General features: G+C 41.5%; 1 protein-coding gene across 1 annotated transcript in view; it reads left to right on the top strand.

Moving 5' to 3' along the window:
• The window catches only part of LOC126184379 (uncharacterized), a 149,116-nt gene that overhangs the window by 20,184 nt on the left and 110,861 nt on the right, over nucleotides 1-18,071 (top strand). Inside the window, exon 4 of the mRNA XM_049926763.1 lies at nucleotides 14,891-15,031. Within this exon, the coding sequence (XP_049782720.1) occupies nucleotides 14,891-15,031 (141 nt within the window). The remainder of the gene's footprint in view (nucleotides 1-14,890; nucleotides 15,032-18,071) is intronic.

The raw sequence follows: 18,071 nt of genomic DNA on the forward strand, positions 1-18,071 counted from the left end.
TGGCTTCACATGCAGATGAGATGTACTGCTTCAGCTGTTCAATTGTTTCTGGATTCTGGCAGTACACCTGGTCTTTCAAGTGTCCCCACAGAAAGAAGTCACAGGGGTTCATGTCTGGCGAATAGGGAGGCCAATCCACGCCGCCTCCTGTATGTTTCGGATAACCCAAAGCAATCACACGATCATCGAAATATTAATTCAAGAAATTAAAGACGTCGGCCGTGCGATGTGGCCGGGCACCATCTTGCATAAACCACGAGGTGTTCGCAGTGTCGTCTAAAGCAGTTTGTACCGCCACAAATTCACGAAGAATGTCCAGATAGCGTGATGCAGTAATCGTTTCGGATCTGAAAAATGGGCCAATGATTCCTTTGGAAGAAATGGCGGCCCAGATCAGTACTTTTTGAGGATGCAGGGACGATGGGACTGCAACATGGGGCTTTTCGGTTCCCCATATGCGCCAGTTCTGTTTATTGATGAAGCCGTCCAGGTAAAAATAAGCTTCGTCAGTAAACCAAATGCTGCCCACATGCATATCGCCGTCATCAATCCTGTGCACTATATCGTTAGCGAATGTCTCTCGTGCAGCAATGGTAGCGGCGCTGAGGGGTTGCCGCGTTTGAATTTTGTATGGATAGAGGTGTAAACTCTGGCGCATGAGACGATACGTGGACGTTGGCGTCATTTGGACCGCAGCTGCAACACGGCAAACGGAAACCCGAGGCCGCTGTTGGATCACCTGCTGCACTAGCTGCGCGTTGCCCTCTGTGGTTGCCGTACGCGGTCGCCCTATCTTTCCAGCACGTTCATCCGTCACGTTCCCAGTCCGTTGAACTTTTTCAAACAGATCCTTTATTGTATCGCTTTTCGGTCCTTTGGTTACATTAAACCTCCGTTGAAAACTTCGTCTTGTTGCAACAACACTGTGTTCTAGCCGGTGGAATTCCAACACCAGAAAAATCCTCTGTTCTAAGGAATAAACCATGTTGTCCACAGCACACTTGCACGTTGTGAACAGCACACGCTTACAGCAGAAAGACGACGTACAGAATGGCGCACCCACAGACTGCGTTGTCTTCTATATCTTTCACGTCACTTGCAGCGCCATCTGTTGTTGAAAATTGTAACTACTGGAATTTCGAAAGTTTGTCCGCCTGAAAATGTACTGTTGTCCCAAGCATATTGCAACAAACGGTGTATTTCTATCGCTGCTCGTTTAGTTTTTGTTGCCGTTTCAAATATACTGGTCATTTTTGAAACACCCTGTATATATAGCATTTAATAATCATTTTCTGAGCATTGCTAGTGAATTAAATAAAAATTTAGTTTCTACAGGAAATCATATAAATTTCCTAGCAAATGCCTTTCTGAGATTGACGTCTGAAATACTCCTCTGTGATACAGACAGGAGGGAGATTGAGTCAATAATTAAATCACTGAAGACTAAGGACTCTCATGGTTATGATGGAGTGTCTAGCAGAATATTAAAGTATTGTGCTGTACATGTTAGCCCTGTATTTAGCCATATTTGTAATTTTTCCTTTAGGAATGGTCAGTTTCCTGAGCGATTAAAGTACTCAGTAGTAAAGCCGCTTTATAAAAAGGGAGAAAGGGACAATGTAGATAATTTTAGACCTAATTCTATGCCATCAGCATTTGCAAAAGTTATCGAAAAGACTGTTTATGTAAGGTTAATTGATCATTTTATATCACACGATTTGCTATCAAATGTACAGTTCGGCTTTAGAAGTCATTTGACAACTGAAAATACTATCTTCTCTTTTCTCAGTGAGGTACTGGATGGGCTAAACAAAAAGTTTCGAACGCTTGGCTTATTTTTTGATTTAACAAAGGCATTTGACTGTGTTGATCTCACAATATTGCTCCAGAAGTTCGGACCATTACGGAATAAGGGGAGTAGCTCACAATTGGTTCACCTCTTCCTTTAGCAACAGGCAGCAAAAGGTCATTATTAACAATGTTGATAACGGCTGTGATGTGGGATCTGAGTGGGGTACTGTCAAGTGGGGGGTGCCCCAGGGATCAGTGTTCTGGCCACTCCTGTTCCTCATTTATATAAATTGTATGCCCTCTAGTATTATGGGTAACTCGGAAATATTTCTGTTTGCTGATGACACTAGCTTGGTTGTAAAAGGATGTTGTGTGCAACATTGACTCGGTTTCAAGTAGTGCAGTACATGACCTCAGTTCATGGCTTGTAGAAAATAAACGAACGTTAAATCACAGTAAGACTCAGTTTTTACAGTTTCTAACACACAATTCAACAATACCTGACATTTTAATCTCACAGAATGGGCATATGATTAGTGAAACTGAACAGTTCAAATTTCTAGGTGTTCAGATAGATAGTAAGCTGTCGTGGAAAGCCCACGTTCAGGATCTTGATCAAAGACTTAATACTGACATTTTCACTACTCGAACGGTATCAAAAGTGAGTGATACTTCGACACGTGAATTAGTCTACTTTGCTTATTTTCATTCACTTATGTCGTATGGTATTATGTTTTGGGGTAACTCTTCCCATTCTAGAAGGATATTTTTGGCTCAGGAACGACCTCTGCACACGCGTCTGGGTATTTTGACATTGGCCTCTCAATATGTATATTCCTTATTGTTGTTTCTTTTTACCAATATTAGTTTATTTCCAAGAATAAGCAGTTTTCACTCGGTTAATACTCAGCAGAAATCAAACCTCCATTTGTATCGGACTTCCTTAACTCTTGTGCAAAAAGGTGTGCAGTATACTGCTGCATCCATTTTCAATAAGATGCCACTCGAATTTAAAAAAATCTTAGCAGTAATCCACGGGCTTTCAAATCGAAACTGAAGAATTTCCTCATGGGTCACTCCTTCTATTCTGTCGAGGAGTTCCTTGAAAAATTAAGCTGATTCTTATTGTATTGCTGATAGCGTTTACTTAAACTTATGGACTGACTTTTTTTCAGGTTCATGAACATTTATTTTTGTCTGTTATTACTTTTATGTTGTAAGTTCATGTACTGACAGGTTCCATGACCTTGGAGATTTGCTCCTCAATTTGGTCCTACAGAACTTGACGTGTAAATAAATAAATAAATAGACATTATGTACAGAATTGGTAGACAGTTTGCTGCTTGACATTTTATTTTGGTACATAAGCTTTTCCTGGTTTATTGTCTTCATTAGTACATGTCCTGACATTGTTGATATGTTAACTTCAAGTAAGCCATTATTGGTCTCTGTAGTTGTCAAATGTAATATGGTCGCAGAGGAGGCTGAGTGGTGTAGTCACTGTGGTGTGGTGGCTGTGATTCTGGACTATTGCATGGAGGGTCGTGAGTTCAAAACTCACCTGAACTTAAAATTTTAATTTCTATATTTGGTTCAAGTACATTCTAGAAGTATCCACAAATGTCAAGAATCATTGTACTGGAATGTTCTGTAACTCTATATATACCGTATGTGTTCTGGCCAAAGGCAGTTCGCACCACGCACCTGCATGTGCAAGTGCTGACTGAACCTTCGTTAACTGAACTTAGTGATCATTATTCATCTAATTACACCTTCTTCTACGTGACATTATTGTGGTGGAGGCGCAGGGTATTGGAACTTCTGATAGTGCACATTATTGACAACACAGTGGCTCCCATCAGGCCATGACAGAGCCGCCGTTTATGTGGCTAGAAACCCGAATTCGAACCGTATTCAACAGATTGCCATCTATCGGAGATAGAAGAAGAAGAGGACGATGTTACGATGACAGCAATTGTGTGCTACCACATGAGACATCCGGGTTCTCTGATGACAATGGTCAAGATCCAAACAAATGGCTGAAGGTATATGAGTTTATAGCCAAATTTAACAAATGGAATGACACCGTGTGTTTGGCTAACGTATTTTTCTACTGGGAGGGCACTGCCAAGCAATGGCATGATAACAACGAGGAGAAGTTCACAAGGTGGGAAGTATTCCAGGCGGAACTGCACAAGTATTTCAGCGACACACAATGACAGAAGTGCAAGGCTGAAGATAACTTAAAGTGCAGGGCACAGTGTCCAGGAGAAACTACAGCATCCTACATTCAAGACACCTTGGAGCTGTGCAAAATAGGGGATCCTAGAATGAAGGAGGAAGATAAGGTTGCAAATCTCTTGAAGTATTTTGCTGAGGACATGTATCAAGCCCTACTCCTGAAGGAGGTTTCGACAGCAGGCAACTTCATAAAATGGTGCCAGTATATCGAGACAGTGCATTAAAAAAAATTACACACAAGAACTCTGAACAGCTTCCAAACGTCATATCAATGTCTGTGATGGTGGAAGCAACTGATTTCACAAGTGTTTTTCGTCAGATAATGAGAGAGGAAATTCAGAAGGCACTGGGATTGCACAACGAGCAAAACGCTAAGACACTTCAAGAGGTCATAAGGGAGGAAGTGGAATAGACATTGAACCCTATCTCTTGTCCTTCATTTTCCTTTAAAACGGTGAAAACCCAGGCGAAGTTACATTCCTACAATGCCGCATGGGGAACCTGTTTGGGCACCAAGGAAGACTGACGTCTGGAGGACCCAGGATAAGCAACCAGTACGTTTCCAATACGGACAACTGGGACATGTGGTGCCCTGTTGTCGAGAAAGGCAGCGGATATTTGATGATGCCTGTGCCTGAAGACAGCAGACCGATCTTAGCCAATGCCAACTCACGGGACGACGAAGATGAACGAGAAGATGCGGATGCAGGATGACACAGGTCACCATTGCTGCAAGCTAGCCACTGGAGAGGATGCTCCCCAACACGCCAATCGAGGTCCCCATCGCCGTTTAGAAGCTCCAGCCGATCACTTAGCTGCTGCAACCTGGAAAACTAAAGAGTACGACCTTCCTTGCAGGTGAGGCTGCTGAAGAGAAAAATCCTCCAGCGTTGATCACTACAAAAATGATAGGAAGCTACGTCGATATCCTCATGAATGGCTGACCAGCCCAAGCTCTTGTGGACTCTGGAGCATCATATTCAGTCATTTCGGAGAAGTACTGTCGCTAATTGCAGAAAACCGTATTCGTCAACAACGAAACATCTTTGCTGAAGGTGGCTAATGGGCAATATGTAAAACCTATAGGAAGATGTGTCATTCGTGCGAGTATAAGTGGCCATACACAGCCCCTACAATTCATTGTCTTACAAGAGTGTAGTTATGGCATCATTCTCGGATGGGACTTTTTGAAAGCCTCTCAGGCAATTATAGATTTTAGTCGCTTGAAGATTATGCTAGACGAGACGAGATACTGTGGACAGGAAGATGCGCATCCGAGTGTGTGGAGACTATGTGTGCTGGATGAAGTGAACATTCCTGCAGTCAACGCTAGAAAGGTAACTGTCATGTGTCATGTCATGCATCAACCCATTGATCTTGTAGTGGAATGTAAGAGAAGCATACCACTGAAAAATAATGTGGTCATCCCAACCTCTGTCGTCTTGTTTAAGAATGAATTCGGTGAATTGTGGATAGTTAATTGCAGATTCTTCCAAGACGCATGTGCTTAGCAAATGCCGAGCTGTTAATTGCCGAACAGTTGAGCATCATAGAAACCTCCCATGCCAAATCTGTGGGTGAAATTGGCACTACCACTACAAGACAAGATCTTATAGCGCGACTATCACCAGATCTCACTAAGGAACGATAGAAGAAGCTACTTACCATTCTTCAAGAGTTCTATTAATGCTTCAATCCACAGGTGAAGAGCTTATTAGACAAATCGACGGTGAAGCACTGGTTTAGCACTGGAGACCATCAACCAATCAGCTAGAGTGCATACCGTGTGTCAGCAATGGAACGTCGAATAATTCATGACGAGGTAGAGAAAATGATGAAGAATGATATCATTCAGCCTTCTCAGAGCCCATGGTTGTCACCAGTGGTTTTCGTCAGGAAGAAGGAAGGCAGTTGGCGCTTTAGTGTTGATTACAGGAAGCTGAATAAGATAACTAAATAGGCCGTTTACCCCCTTCAATGAATTGACGATATACTAGATTGTCTGAAGGGGGCTAAGTTTTTCTCAACCATGGACATGTATTTGGGATACTGGCAAATCGAAGTAGATGAGGCTGATCGTGAGAAAACTGCTCATCAACCCTGAGGGCCTGTATGAGTTTAGGGTAATGCCGTTTGGTTTGTGTAATGCACCAGCGACTTTTGAACGGATGATGGATAAACTTCTAAGTCACCTGAAGTGGACGATGTGTCTTTGTTATTTAGATGATATTATAGTGTTCTAAGAGACATTTAATGAACATGTAAAAGACTGAGGGCTGTTGTTAAGTGTCTCCAAGAAGGCAGACTGAAACTTAATCCAAGAAAGTGTCTCTTTGGAGCAAACGAAATCATAATACTTGTACACCTTGTGTCGAACGAAGGTGTATGGCCAGACCTAGAAAAGGTGAGATCTATAATGGAATTTCTTATTCCTAAAAGTATTAGAGATGTGAGAAGCTTCCTCGGGTTATGTTCTTATTACCGTCGTTTTATCAAAGACTTTTGTATCAAAGCCAGGCAACTTCAAGAGTTGTTAAAAGCCGACGCTAAATTTATCTGGGGTGCTCAACAAGATTCTTTTGATGTGCTGTGAAAAGCTCTGATGACTGACCCTGTACTTGGTCTGTATGTTGAGAGAGCACCTACAGAACTATACACAGATGCCAGTGGGTATGGGATCAGTGCTGTTCTGGTGCAAATTTTGTTTCTAGGACACTTACAAAAGCTGAGAGAAACTACTCAACTACAGAAAGAGAATGTCTTACAGTGATCTGGGCCATGTGCAAATTTCGATAGTATCTCTATGGAAGGCAATTCACAGTTGTTACAGACCATCATTCACTTTGTTGGTTGACAGGTCTTAAGGATCCAACAGGATGACTCGCCAGGTGGGCACTATATCTTCAGGAGTATGACATTACCATAGTGTACAAAAGTGGAAGAAAACACCAAGATGCTGACTGTCTCTCAAGAAACCCTGTGCAAGACTATCAAGACTTTGCTGAAGATAGTGACTGTTTTGCTGCACTCCAGGATCTCTCTGCTTAGCAGAAGAAGGACATCAAGATATCTCAAATTATGCTTGCCTTAAATCGGTCAGAGGGTGTGAAAGGACAATTTAAGGTAGTTAATGGATTACTTTGCAAGAAAATCTTTGATCCGTTTGGAAAGAGGTCATTCTTAATCACATGCGCTTAGATTTTCCAGAAATTCCATGACACACCTGAGAGGGCGGACATTTAGGATTTATTAAGACATACGATAGGATCCGCAAGAGGTTTTTCTGGCCAGGCTTATTTAGGAGTGTCCGTCACTATGTGTCACACAGTTGAGTGTGCCAGAGGAGAAAAGCAGTTCCTCAGAAACCACCTGGCTGACTCATACCATTTCCACCAGCCGAAACGCCTTTCCAGCATATTGGGATTGACCTCCTCGGCTGAGGAAGCTCAGCAGTTGGCTCGACTCCGCACGCTGTAGGCTCAAGAAAATGATCGCCGAAGGTATGACGCGAGCCACCGCCCTGTTGTCTACCAGCCTGCTGACCTCATCTGGATCTTCACTCCTGTTCGGAAAGTTGGTCTCTCTGAGAAGCTCCTCAGGCACTACTGTGGACCTGCTGTTGACAAACAGACCTGAACTTTACAACTCGGGTAGTGTAGAACAGGGAATCAGTGATCAAAAAGCTGTTACAGCGTCACTGAATATGGCTGCAAATGGGAACACAAAGAAAGGCGGAATATCTTTCTTCTTAGCAAGAGCAACAAGAAACAGATTTCAGATAACCTGAGAGGGCAGCTCAAAAATTACATCTCCAACACTTATGACATTGAGTATCAATGGGAAAAGTTCAAGAACATTGTAAAATACACTTTAGACAGGTATGTCCTTAGGAAAGTTGTGAGGGATGGAAAAGTCCCACTGTGGTTTGACAGTCATGTTAGAAAACTGATACGGAAGCAAATTTATAGTGTTTAGTGAATTTGAAAGTAAAATTCTGGCTAACGACTGACAAAATCAGAACAAGTTTTGTTTTATGTTAAATCAGTAAACAGATAGAATCCATCTGTTCAGACACTCTGTGGTCATAATGGCATTGAAATGGAGAATGAAATAGAAAAGGCCAAAATACTAAACGTTTTTCGAAAACATTTTCACAGAGGAAGATTGCATTGTAGTGCCTCCTCTAAAGCATTGCATGAATCACAAAGCAGCCGATATTTAAGTAAATGACCGTGGAATTAAGAAACAGCTGAAATCGCTCAACAGAGGGAAGGCCACTGGACGTGATGGATGCTAGTATGATTCTACATGGAGTATATTGAAGAACTCGCCCACTTTCTAGCAGCAATACCATAGGTCTTTGGAGAAGTGAAATGTTCCCAGTGATTGTGAAAAACTGCCGGTCATTCCCGTTTTCAAGAAGAGTCGTCAAGCAGAGACACAAAACTATAGACCTACTTCTCTGTCATTGGTCAGTTACAGAATTTGGGAACATGGTCAGTTATAGAATTTGGTAACGTGTTTTATGCTCATGTATTATAACATTTATGGAGACCAAAAATCTCCATAGGAACCAACATGAATTCCAAAAACAATGATTGTGTGAAACCCAACTTGCAGTGTTCATCCATAAGACCCAGAAAGCAGTAGATACAGACATCCAGGTAGATGTTGTGAACCTTGACTTCCAGAAAGCATCAAAACAGTTCCACACTGGTGTCTAAATGAACAAAACATGAGCATGTGGAATATCAAACCAACTGTGTGATTGAATTGAAGGGTTAATAGCAAACAGAACATAGCATGACCTGAACAGAGAGCAGTCTTCAAGTGTAATAGAAATTTAGGGCATGCTACAGGGGAGTGTTACAGGCTCATTACATTTCACAATAAACATGAATGACCTAAAATTCTGCCATTACTGCATCTCCTACCTTCCAAACCTCGCAGAAGTTGTTCTGCGTACCTTGCAGAACTAGCATTCCTGGAAGAAAGGATATTGGGGAGACATGGGTTAGCCACAGCCTGGGGGATGTTTCCAGAATGAGATTTTTCACTCTGCAGTGGAGTGTGCGCTGATATGAAACTTCCTGGCAGATGAAAACTGTGTGCCGCACCGAGACTCGAACTCGGGACCTTTGTCTTTCGCGGGCAAGTGCTCTACCAACTTAGGTACCCAAGCACGACTCAGGACCCATTGTCACAGCTTTAATTCTGCCAATACTTTGTCTCCTACCTTCCAAACCTCACAGAAGCTCTTCTACGAACCTTGAAGAACTGGCACTCCTGGAAGAAAGGAACCTGAGGTTCTTACACATGGCATTTTGGAACATAATAGGTAGCGCATCCTGTTGCACACTTACCAATCTCTCATTCAGTATCACAGTAATCGCAAAACTGGAAAAAATTTTACTGTCACCATTACATATGTGTAGTAATACTGGTTCCACTACAGCTTCTCAGTAGAAAAAACATTATTTGTTTTCTAACAGCAAGTCTTGAGTGCTGAAGAAGACATGAAGAAGATACCTCATGAAGATAATTGGACAGTTTTCTGTATGCAAAACAAAATTGTGCCGCCGCACATTGTTTGTATAGAATGAAACCATGATCAAGAATAATTCTGAAAGAGGACAGTGGAGGGCTGTGAGTTGGTGATAGTACAATGCAGTACAAGGGATAGTGAAACTGGAGATTGATACTATGAGAACTGAATATTTAAGATGGGAAGTGGATGGCAAACAACAGTCACATGATGGATGAACAGTGTATAATTGTACAAAGCAGTAGCAAGTGTTGCAGTTAGCACCCAGTGGAGAAGTGCAGCTCTACAACTTACAGACTGGTTGGCGGCCCTGAAGTTGGAGATCAGACCACAGCACACAACTGGAGATAAGTTATGTGTATCTTAGTAATTGTGTGCTTGCATTAAAAGACTTGCATCGATGGAAGAGAGAGACAGTTCTGTAATTAATAGAGAAGGGGACGAAATTCAGATTAAAGGGATTGCTAGTGGAACAAGCACTCACAAGCAAAGCCAAGTAGGTGATTTAGTAAATAATGATGTTTCAGTTTATGATGTGCCTCAGTGCTCTCCATTTGTAGATGTGGAACTGGAACAAAATGTCTTGACAAATGTAACAAGCGAGATAGTTTAAACTTTGACAGTCATTTTTTTGACGGTTTTAGTGATAATACCCTTGACAAATGGTCAGTTGCATAATTTTAATTATTCTGATTCTGCTTATGTTAGTCAGGGTAATGTAAATGGACAGGAATTTGTACAAGAAGAGACCAAACTTGGCTTGATGCCTGTGAGAAGGAGAGAGAACATGAAGCAATATCTGAAGAAACTGTTTTGGAAAGTGTGCAGCAGATGTTGGTTGCAATGGTGGGCACTATGGAAAACAATTTTGTAGTTGTGAACAACTGTGAATAAAAATTTCACTGATAAAAATATGGACCGACAGTCTAGTGAGTTTAAACAACAGACTGATAATCTTGGTAAGAAGACTGGCCAACGGTCGAGCAGTATTAACTGTTTGGCTGATGAGTTTAAGAAGTTTATATCTGAAATTAATGTAAAATTGGAATGCCAGGCAGCTGATTTTAAGAATATGTGGGAGCAAGATCTACTTTTTTTTATGCTGAGGTTGACAAAAGAATGTCTCAAGTTGAGAATGCAGTATGTTAAAGAGGATGTACATCAAACTCAGCAGGAAGTTGCCGCTGTAGAATTTGTTTGTGAAAATTATCATAAAGCTTTGGATAGTAAAATTAATGTTGAGTGTGCAAACTGAGATCTGTGAATGCTGTAGCTGGTCATGTCAAAGTGATAGAAATTAATGTAGATCAGATAAATGATTATGGTTGCACATACTGTCTGGCTGTCTGTATCGTTGAGGCAGTCAAGACATTCCGCTTCAGTAACATCTGTGGTTCATGGGTGTGGATACAACTCAACACAATACAAAATACACTCATTGCTCACAAAACTAGTCCATGCTGTGACGTCATAGACATGTGGTAGCAGCCTAAAGATCCACTGGTAAGGCCATTGTCACTGCTAAATCCTATTAGCTGCCAAGTAAAGCAGTCCAAAAAAATAACCACAAGAGAGTCCTAAATCACATCTAGATATAACGAAGCACGGTGTCTGTGAAACACAAAATGGTCTGAAATGATTATGTTCTGCTGGATGGTAAGTAATATTAGGCATATGACATCAGCTGTTTTGACCATGTGATAGTGTTCCTACACCATCTTGCAGTGGTCTCAAAAGTTTGTGACAGTGATTACCTTAAGGCTATCTCTCTGGAGGTGGTATCTCAGAACTGTTCACACTTACCTCAGATGGATGCATTTGCCCTTCTACATCGACCTAGAAAGCTTGTAGTATCATCATGGAATCACCCTGTATATACATACCTGTAAATTTGACACTTTGTGGCACCATTGGATGACGTTTTCAATCACGGATTCATGTCTAAAACTTGATTTACCAAGTCCCCACTACAACCTCTAGACGTGAATGAATTGTGAATCACCCTATATATACTGAGTACCAGTTGACAATTATATCATCTAAATAGTTAACCATGTCTGAAATATTTTGGCTTAGTTTCTCCAAGCAGTATTGGAAAATTGACAGTGTACTAGCAATTCCAAAAGGTAGCTTGTTATAGCTAATACAATGATAGCTCACAAATCCAATTTGTGCCTGACATCATAAATGCGATAGGTAGCCAGTCTGAATATACACAAGGAAAGTGTGTAGTCACATCAGAGTCCAATCAGCTGCCAAGTAAAACAGTTCAAAGAAATAACCACCAGAGTGCTAAAAGTCACAGACAGGTAAAACAGAGCAAGAAGTTAGCAATATTTGTCAGTGAAGCACAGCACTGTCTGACATGATTGTGCCCCACTGAACACCAAGTTATATTAGTCATATGAAGATGTTTTATCCTGCCTTTTGTTGTTTATGACTTTGTACACAACAGTAAGGAGAGGTGGGCTACAGAGTGGTGCAGCAACCATCGTCGTAGAAAACCTGGACAGGAGCAGAAATGATTATCAAACAATTAACACAGCAAACAGAAGATTTACTAGTATTTCTCAGAACTACGAGGACTCATTACAACTGATGTAATAAGAAATAGAGTCTAGCTATAATTACAAAGAGTCTCTCTGCACTAAAGCACGAACTATGGTGTCAGAGCTGTGACTCAGTTGTGTCTGCATAGCTTCACGTTAAGAAGTGGCTCCGAGCACAAGTGGGGCTAAGTCATTGCTACTGGCCGTCCTACACTGCAGCGGCAGAGGGCACTCATGGTACCGAGCTGTTGGAGGCATGGCTCAGCAGGCATGCTCCGTTGGGTCTGCTGGATCCCACACGACCGCTATTGACGTGTAACAGAAACTTGTTATTTCATTACCAACTGTCATATGATGGTAGGTTGCTATCAGTACATGATACCACATCTTTTGGGGCTGTGTGATGTACCAGTGATGAGTTTAGGCTGTTGATGTCACTGTCTGAAGATAGAAATATAGCAGGTGTAACTAAGGCTTCAATAATTAGGTACAAATTGCTTGATCCTCCAACCATGTAGGGTATTTCAATTTCTGGTAGCAGGCTAATGGCCATCCACATGTGATGTGCTCACCATGACCCTTGGGCTTGATGCTGCTGAAAGTGGAACTGAGCTGTGAAAATAAAATTGCTGCTGTTCTCTGTGTTCATGTGCTTATTTAGACAAAAAGTGTACCAGGAAGGAATTGTCCGAATTGGATGGAAATCAGTAGATAGATTTACATGTACAGACAGACAAATGATTACAATCTCAGAGAAATGGATGATTTGTTCAAGAGAAAGAGCTTCGCAAATCAAGTAAGCAAATAACTTGCTGGACCACCTCTGGCCCTTTAGCAAGAAACTATTTGGCTTGGAACTGATTGATAGAGTTGTTGAATGCCCTCCTGAGGGATATCGTGCCATATTCCATCCAGTTAGCATGTTAGATTGTCAAAAGCCCAAGCTGGTTTGAGGGCCATGCCCACAATGCTACAAATGTTCTCAGTTGGAGAGAGATACGGAGACCTTGCTGGCAAAGGTTGGGTTTGGTAAGTATGAAGACAAGTAGTGGAAACTCTTGTTCATGTGGGTGAGCTGATCTTGCTAAAATGTAAGCCGTAGATGACTTGCCATGAAGGCCAACAAAACGAGGCATAGAATATCATCGATGTACTGCTGTGCTGTAGGGGTACTGCAGATGACAACAAAAGGGTTCCTGCTATGAAAAGAAATGGCCACCCAGTCCAGCACTCCTGGTTATCGAGCCATATGGTGGATGACAGGTTGGTATCCCACAGCTGTCAGAGACATCTCCAGACATATCTTCACTGGTCATTGGGCTGAGTTCAAAGCAGAACTCATCACTGAATACAATTTTACTCCAGTCAATGAGATTTCAGGCCAAAGACATCCGTGGAGATGCTCTGGACAGTGGTGCTATTACCAACGTGACTGTTGCCCACCATACGGCCTGACAACCAGGAATGATGGTAATTGGTGCCCATTCTTTTCATAGCAGGACCCGTTTGGTTGTTGTCTGTGGCACCCTACAGCACATTGATGGTATTCAATGCATCATTTTGTTGACCTTCACGGCAAGCCATACTGAGCTTACACTTCAGCAAGATAGTGCCTGCCTGCACACTGGAAGAGTTTCTACTGCTTGTCTTCATGCTTGCCAAATCCTGCCTTGGCCAAGCAAGGTCACTGTATCTGTGCTCAAACGAGAATGTTTGGAGCATTATGGGTAGGGCCCTCCAACCATCTCAGGATTTTGACAATCTAACATACCAATTGGCACAGTATCCATCAGGAGGACATCTAATAACTCTATCAATCAAATCCAAGCTGAATAATGGCTCGCATAATGGCCAGAGGTGGACCAAGGTTGGTTAATTGGTTGGCCGATTGAAGTGGGGAGGGGACCAAACAGCGAAGTCATCAGTCCCATCAGTTAGGGAAGGATGAGGAAGGCAGTTGGCTGTGCCTTTTCCAAGGAACCAACCTGGCATTTGCCTGAAGCAAATTAAGGAAATCATGGAAAACTTAAATCAGGATGGCCTGATGTGGGTTTGAACCATCGTTCTCCCAAATGTGAGTCCAGTGTGCTAACCACTGTACCACCTTACTCAGTATGGACCAAGGCATTATTGACTTGCTCAATTTGTGAAGCTCTTTCTCTTTAATAAATCATCTCTAATTTGTTTTTTAAAACCATTTGTTTGTCTGTACCTGTAAATCGCATCTACCAATTTCAGTCCCTTTCAGATAATTCCTTTGTAGTGCTTTGTTCTTTTTTGTCTTAAGAGTGTTCATATGGCTGGCATAGTGAGAGACATTAGATAACTCCTTCTTCTGCCTGCCACCCCTCCCTCCCTGCCTTTCTTCTATATGCTGTCCTTCCCCTTTACACCCCTCCCCTGTGCATGCTTCTGCCGTTCTTCTTCTAACACCCCCTGCACCCCAGCTGCTGTGGCCTACCACATTTCTCCCCCACACCTGCTCTCTCCACTACCTTCTAGTGCACTTGCTTTTTCTTCCTCATTGTATGCATTGTCCCCAACCCCTTGCACCCTTTCTTCTCCTCACTTCATGGTCATACCAACTCCTCTCCCTGTAATTGCTATGTGTATTAATTACATTTAGTTTATCATTGATAATGGATAATTTTGTTATTTTCTGCTCTTCAGCCACTACTGTTACCTTTTTTTGAAGTAACCTATAGTCCAGTAAATGAGTGTGCATCTACAAAAATACCTAATCACACATTTTTTTGTTGCCTAGGTTTTGAAGCATTATGCAAGTGGAACTGTTAGGTATGGACCTCTGCACCAGATAAGTTTAGTTGGCACAGTTCATGAAGAAGTTGGTGGTTTCTTCCCAGACTTCTTGGCAAAGTTGGAAGAAAATCCATTTCTAAGAATGGTGAGTATACATTTGTTCTAGTCATATTTCAGATAAAACTTCCTTTGTTTCAGCATAATGGTATACTAAAAGTTATGCATCAGAGTCTGAATACATCAGTAAAACAAAGTAAGTATATTATTACTACTTGGCACACAGTCAGCTGAAAGAACAGTAGTAGGCTATACATTCTTTCACAAGACCATATAGAAAGAAGCTCTGAATATATCGTAAAAACACAGATGGACTCCTCCTCATGGACTTAATCTGTAAGTGCCATAGTACTTTCAGACACAGAGCTAGGTTATGTGTAAGTAGTGTCTTACAGAAAATATGGAAGAAGACTTAATATATGTATGTGATGCAAGCAATCAGTTACTGTCAGTGGTGTACTGATGATCCAAAATATATTGAACACTGTCCATGACAAGATTGACTGCCACCAGTAAGCATTGTAGGCATATAATGTGGTAACAAAAGTATATAAGCAGGGCAGAGATGAACAGGACCTCATTCTAATGACAATATGTGTGGCAATTGGGAAATCTGCTAATGTGAGTGTCTTTGGGTAAGGGCAGATTGTTATGTCCATGCTCCTGGGAATGAGCAAGTCAGAAATGGTAAAGCTGGTTAGCTGTTCATGTGCTACTCTTGCCATCATCTGTGGAAAGCCACCCTGTACGACAGGCTAGGTGGCAATCTGTGGCATGTATGATGACAGAGTACAATGCTGGAGCAGGCACAAGTGTTTCAGAGCACACAATCCAGTGCACATTGTTGAACACAGGGCTCCACAGTAGATGATCCCTGCAAGTGGCCATGTTGATCCAGAGACATAATCATTTATGATAGCACAGTGCATGGGGTCATCAATGTTGGACGATGGATCAATGGAAACACGTCACCTGGTCAGATGAATCATATTTCTTGCTGCACCAGGTAAAAGCTCATTTCTGGGTATACTGTCATCCAGGTGAAAGCTTGCTTGGAACATGCTCCTCACCATTATCACAGGCCACTATGGGGAACAGTGACCTGAACTTTGTGGAATTGATGGTAGTAATCAAAGACACCACGGCAGCAGTGAACTACATGAATATTATTGTGGACTACATGTAATCCTTTTAGCTTGGTGATGTGTGATGATGCCTTCCCCGACTTTGCTACCATGTCCCAGCATGATAACTGACTGTCACAAGGCCAGAATCAGACTAAACTTGTTTGAGGAGCATGATAGTGAGTTTGCATTAATATTTGGTCACCAAATTTGCCTTATCTGAACCCAGTGGAACATATCTGGGATGTCATCAGACTCCAGTTCCTGATCTGTAAACCTCAGGCTCATAATTTATGAGAATTGCATAACCTGTATTTAAGACATCTGGAGCCACATACCTCTGGGAACCTACTAAGGAGTTATTGTATCAGTGCCATGCAGACTCACTGCTATATTGCATTCCAAAAGTGGAGCAAAACACTATTCAGTGGGTTTTCATAATGTTTTGCTTCACCAGTGTATATACACTGCTTGCCATTAAAATTTGACACCATGAAGGTGACATACAGAAAATGTCAAAGTGGAATGAAGTGAACTATGTGCTTGGATGTGCAAATGATTAGCATTTCATTGCAGCCATCAAAGTACACAGGAGTGACACCATCTACATTCCATGTATAAGGAAAGATTGCACAATGTGTTTATCATTCAGAAATTGCAACTGAATGTTAGTTGTTTGTGAAAAGATCATATTTTGCCTCATGCAAGAAGGAGAAATGTCTGTGAGCATTTGTCAGTCTTTGTCAGCAGCAGAATTGTGGACTTTTGAGACTGCAGTTTATTGTTCTACAATATTGCTGCTTATGTTGCTCATCCCACATCTATCATGCAAATGTAGAATCAGTGGATTCAATAGGGCCATACTTATAGAAAAGAGAGAGTTGTATACCAAATCCAGAACTTCAAATAACCCAAGATGAACTTTTATGAAACGATTGTAAATTTATAAACAGAGTAATTGAAAAAGCCACAAATATTTACTTTTGGAAAGAAACAATTGAAACTCCAACTAAGAGTATCAACAATGTAGGAAAAGACAGAGTGCTAGTTTCCATAAAGAAGACATGTTAGGTTGCAGACAGGCACTATTAAAAGACACTTTTGCAAATCTTTCTGCCACAGCCTTCATCAGCAAAAGAGAAATACACGCCATCCATACACACAAGCAAGCACACCTCATGCACACATGACCGGGGAGTTGGTGGTCATGTGTGTGTGAGATGTGCTCGCTTGTGGGTATGAACGATGAAGGCTTTTCGAACATCAAAGCAATTCAGAGGTGGGCTGCTATATTTGTTAAAAGTAGTTTTGTACAACACGTAAGTGTTACGGAGATGCTTCAGGATCTTAAATGGGAATCCCTGGAGGGAAGGCGACATTCTTGTCGAGAAACACTGTTGAGAAAATTTAGAGAACTGTCATTTGAAGCTGACTGCCGAATGATTCTACTGCTGTCAACATACATTGCGGCTAAGGACCACAAAGATAAGATATGAGAAATTAGGGCTCATGCGGAGGCATATATCAGTCATTTTTCCCTCGCTCTATTTGTGAGTGGAAAAGGAAAGGAAATGACTAGTAGTGGTACAGGGTACCCTCCACCATGCATCATATGGTGGCTTGCAGAGTGTCTATGTAGATGTAGAAGGCTGTGGCCAAAAGCTATGTAAGTGTCTTTTAATTGTGCTGGTCTGCAGCGTAACTTGTCTTCTTTACGGTAAGTAGCAATCTGTCTTTTCGTACATTGTTTATACTTTTGGAAACAATAATAATTTGGGTAACATAGTATAAAGTATATAAAATTTGTTAAGATGTATGACAAGCAGAGCTTTCATTAGAATCTCTTACGTTAACATTAATAAGAATTAAATTAATGTTAACCTAGAGATTTCAAGGACCTTCAATGAACATTTAAAAGTGTTACTGAGCAAATATGTCATAAGTCAGCTCATAGTGAGGCAACTAATGCCCTCAAGCAACAAGTTGCCAGTCAGCATTTTCTTT

The sequence above is a fragment of the Schistocerca cancellata genome, chromosome 4 (assembly GCF_023864275.1).
Source record: "Schistocerca cancellata isolate TAMUIC-IGC-003103 chromosome 4, iqSchCanc2.1, whole genome shotgun sequence".
Lineage (NCBI taxonomy): Eukaryota > Metazoa > Arthropoda > Insecta > Orthoptera > Acrididae > Schistocerca > Schistocerca cancellata.